The 4454-nt window shown below is 32.3% G+C and overlaps 1 protein-coding gene and 1 long non-coding RNA gene across 3 annotated transcripts in view; one reads left to right on the forward strand and one right to left on the reverse strand.

Moving 5' to 3' along the window:
• The window catches only part of LOC111089553, a 24628-nt gene that overhangs the window by 14325 nt on the left and 5849 nt on the right, over positions 1 to 4454 (forward strand). Inside the window, exon 4 of one of the 2 annotated variants that reach the window (XR_002613798.1) lies at positions 1362 to 1462. The exons of the other annotated variant lie outside the window; for it this stretch is intronic. This is a non-coding gene — a long non-coding RNA (uncharacterized LOC111089553). Of the gene's footprint in view, positions 1 to 1361; positions 1463 to 4454 lie in introns of those variants that run through there. 2 annotated transcript variants of the gene reach the window in all.
• The window catches only part of LOC106473891, a 26358-nt gene that overhangs the window by 9083 nt on the left and 12821 nt on the right, over positions 1 to 4454 (reverse strand). Inside the window, exons 6-8 of the mRNA XM_022402285.1 lie at positions 3847 to 3962; positions 1387 to 1442; positions 478 to 521 (exon numbers count right to left, since the gene is read on the reverse strand). Coding sequence (XP_022257993.1) covers positions 478 to 521; positions 1387 to 1442; positions 3847 to 3962 — 216 coding nt within the window. The remainder of the gene's footprint in view (positions 1 to 477; positions 522 to 1386; positions 1443 to 3846; positions 3963 to 4454) is intronic.

Consider the following 4454-nt stretch of genomic DNA (forward strand, 5'->3'; position numbering starts at 1 on the left):
AATTTAACCACGGTTAATGATTAACCCTAACACAAACATCGAATTTAACCACGGTTAATGATTAACCCTAACACAAACATCGAATTTAACCATAGGTACCTCTTTATCTTAGGATATTTTTAAGTTTAATTATTGAAGTGTAAAATAGGCCACAAACAAATTGTGATTCAGTTAGACCTTCTTCTTATTACAACAAGAGCAGAAATTTTAATCCCTGAAATGTTTATCATTGCAACAAGACCAGAAACTTTAATCCCTGAAATGTTTATCATTACAACAAGACCAGAAACTTTAATCCCTGAAATGTTTATCATTACAACAAGACCAGAAACTTTAATCCCTGAAATGTTTATCATTACAAGACCAGAAACTTTAATCCTTGAAATGTTTATCATTACAACAAGATCAGAAACTTTAATCCCTGAAAAAAAAATTTTAGAGGTCAGAAAAAAGTACTCATGTTCTTTAAAAACTGACCTTGAGTCAAACACGTTTTTCCCAAGATGAAATGATGAGCCCTCCTGAAAGAATAAAAGTATTGAACATGAATTTTCTAAACTTTCTACAAAACTTCAGCTAAACAAACAAAATGTGTGAAACATTATGACCATTGGTGTGATGTTCTAGTTATTGAATATCTAAGAAAGAAATCTTCACAAATAAAAAGATACATAAAATACAACAACTGTAAAACCTTGAAACGTAATAAAATTTGTAATGTCTATTAAATAATGGCTAATCACATAAAATAATCTAGATATTGAAAAGTGATACAAAGCTCTTCAGTACTGTTGTGGAAATATTTTTTATGTAGATAAGTTTCCTGATTAATTCACAATGAAATTGTGTGAGAAATTAAAAACGAGTTAGTTAAACATGTATAATAACTAAATGTAACAAACAAGTAACTCTGAGAAACATATAAATTCTGCTATCTGTATATCAAATCATTTCAAACCATAGAAACAAGGATTTACTGTGTGAAATATTCAATAACATCCAACTCATTATTGGCAAACTGTAAATTTAAAGGCATTTTTTCACCCATATTACTAAAACATATCAAGGTTCTTTTTTTGGTTAAGTTTTTTTCTAAGGCCATCTAGTGCTTGTGAACAAAAATTATTCATGTCAAAATAATTTCTTGAGATTTGCCATTAAATTCTGAAATAATGCTTAAGTAAGCTGACATATTAGCATGTATAGGCATAATTTACATAAGAGACAGGAGGACATGTTCCCCTCACTTTGTTTGCTAATGGGGGGAAATACCTCCTCACATTTCAATAGCAATATTATATTTGAGATGTAATAATCATCCTTTCCAACTATAGCAAGTTTTTTAATCTGTTATATTTAAGTTATTGATTACAAGTGGTTTCCTACCTTCAAGTAGCCATATATCTGAAGAGAATTAGCAAGGTCATCTGGAATCCTATTATCTGAAAGTATGTCAACAAACTTAGAGAAGATATTATTATTATTTGAATCTTTATCTCAAGTAAAAGTCATTAGAAAAAATAACAACTCCATCTGTGTGTTGTTCTGATCGTATAAACTAGGTGATGTATCTCTATATAACAAATGTTTGTTTGTCAATATTATGTGGAATTGTTTTCTTTTGCTGATACTGAACACCTAATTGCCACAAAAAGATTAGATTGTTTAGCATGCCATAAAATAAATACAGATAACAAGATTTCTCCTTTACAAATTTTTATATACACACAAACTCTTCAGCAATAAATTATATCAATATCAAAAAGGGATATAAAAGACAAATGCTATGGGAATGTCACACATATACCACGTGCAAATGAACTGCTCCAGAGTATAGTCACATGTTGATAGTTTACAGAGTGATTGGTCGCCATCCAACCAATCAGAAAGTGCCACACCAGTTTAAAGCCTATAAAAGTACAGGTAATATTCCAAGTAACAGGAATTGTGTGAATCAAGTCCTAGTTCCCAGGACTCAAACACCACATGACATGCATGTATAAATCAAAGTTTCTGGCTGGTCAAAGATACTCTACATAAAAAATCATGGCAAATCTCCATGTCTCAGTTGGAGTTGTATGCAAGGCTTTGATGAGGGTACTTGAAACTGGTGCAGTTAATAACGAAAGTAGTTGTGGTAGAAAACTGAAACTCTCCAACACTGATGTTAACTTTGATATATGACGGCCCATTACAGACCTGGCCAACAATATTATAGGTGAGAATGTTACATCAAGAACCTGGCCAACAATATTACAGGTAAGAATGTTACATCAAGAACAGTAGGATACACAATAGCACAAAGTTGTCTCGATGGAAGTGAAGCGATTTGAAAACCACTGCTGAGAAGATGTAACCAAACCAAAATGATGAAATGAGCATCAGACCACAAACAGTGGAATTATCAAAGGTAGAGATGTGTACTCTTTACATATGAATCCAAGTTTGAATTGTTTACCAACGGTCAAAGATAGTTTGTTTAACAGCTACCAAAGAGAAGAAAAGTATCATTGTCAATGTACTATATCTACAGTGGAGAATTATAAAGGATTAGTACAAATTTTAAACAGATATCAATGATTTATACAAATTGATGGCACCCTAACTGCTGACAAGTACAGGCAGATTCTGAACAATCATGCCATTACCTCAGGAATACAATTCACCAAGCAGGGATTCATCTTGCAGAAAGAAAATGATCCCAAACATATAGTAAATGTGTTAAAATGATATCTTAACAGAATGAAGCTGATGGAATACTCACAAACATGTCTTGGCCTCCACAAAGTCCTGATATGAACATTTTTGAGGTTGTATGAGATTGTATAAAAACTAAGAACCAATAGGCAACCAATAACTCGGTTTAACTGTGGAATTAATGTAAAGTTTGTGAACTTTATATTACAAATAATATCAGATAACCTTAGAGATCTGCCACAATATTGTTCATGTCCATTTCTAAATAAACTCTCGACAAAGAAACTTCAAGTTACAAGTTTAGAAGCAAGTTAAGTAACACCAGTGTTAAATAATGTTAACAGTTTCAGTCTTCCTTCGATTTAATTTGGAAATAATCTATAAATGTACGTCTAGTTAAGCCTAACTTATGGAGTTGTACAAATTTTAAACAGAATCTTAGTCAATATCAATGATTTGTACAAATTGATGGCACCCTAACTGCTGACAAGTACAGGCAGATTCTGAACCATCATGCCATTACCTCGGGAATACAATTCACCAGGCAGGGATTCATCTTGCAGAAAGAAAATGATCCCAAACATATAGTAAATGTGTTAAAATGATACCTTAACAGAAGGAAGCTGATGGAATACTCACAAACATGGCTTGACCTGCACAAATTCCTGATATGAACATGTTTGAGGCTGTATGAGATTGTATAAAAACTAAGAACCAATAGGCAACCAATAACTTGGTTTAACTGTGGGGAGTGATACAGAACATAATGGTACATTGATAAACTACATGGTAGCATGAAAACAAGGTGTAATACTCTGTAAAACAAAAGGATCACAAACAAACTACTAGTGATTGTACAACTTGTTTGCTTTTCTTTTGTATTTTGTGTGGTAATGTTTTGTACCATTAATAAATTCCCCATATAGTGTGATTCCTTTACGTGAATCACTTGTGTATTATTTACAGTAATGTTCACGAACCTCATTAAACACAGATCTATACAGCACTCACCACCATAAAATACGAACTGTTAGTACAATACGAAGTTGCAACAAGAAACTTAGACTAGCATTTTTATTGCAATTGTTTGATATCTTATTGACAAAATATCAAGAAAAGACCTTCAAATTGTATAAGTGTCAATCTTACCAATATTTTTTGACTTGAACCCCCACAAGTTCACCTCTTTTTCATCCTGACCTTCAATGTACAGTGTCCCGGTCATATGACCCCACTGCTCATAAAACTGTAAACACTGGTTAATACTAGAAGAAACGAAAAAATAACACAGGAAGTGTGTCAAAGAATAAGGGTGTGTACTTATCTACGGAAAGAAATGGCTATTACGAGATTTGTATTTTAATTAAATGAACTGCCTAGTTTATCAACCATAAGCTACTTACTCTTTGAAAAAACAAATACAAATTAAGTCTATATTTGAATATAGATTGATATTTCAAAACATTTTAAAAAGTCCGGAACAACAAAAACACACACCTAGATAGATAGATAGATAGACAGAAACAGTTGTATCTGAAGTATTCATTATACATTCCGTTCCACATGTGACAGAAACAGTTGTGTCTGAATGATTCATTATACATTCTGTTCCACATGTGTTATGTGAAATTTGGTTTATCATGATTATAATAAAAGTTACAACTGTAGTCATAGTTACACTTAAGTTGCGTTCAATCAACCCTATCAGGCTTCAAGCCATGGAAAAGCCGTCAGGCTTTTACTTGTGTCTCCTCCTA

Source organism: Limulus polyphemus, unplaced genomic scaffold, assembly GCF_000517525.1.
Source record: "Limulus polyphemus unplaced genomic scaffold, Limulus_polyphemus-2.1.2 Scaffold6597, whole genome shotgun sequence".
NCBI classification, from domain to species: Eukaryota; Metazoa; Arthropoda; class Merostomata; order Xiphosura; family Limulidae; genus Limulus; species Limulus polyphemus.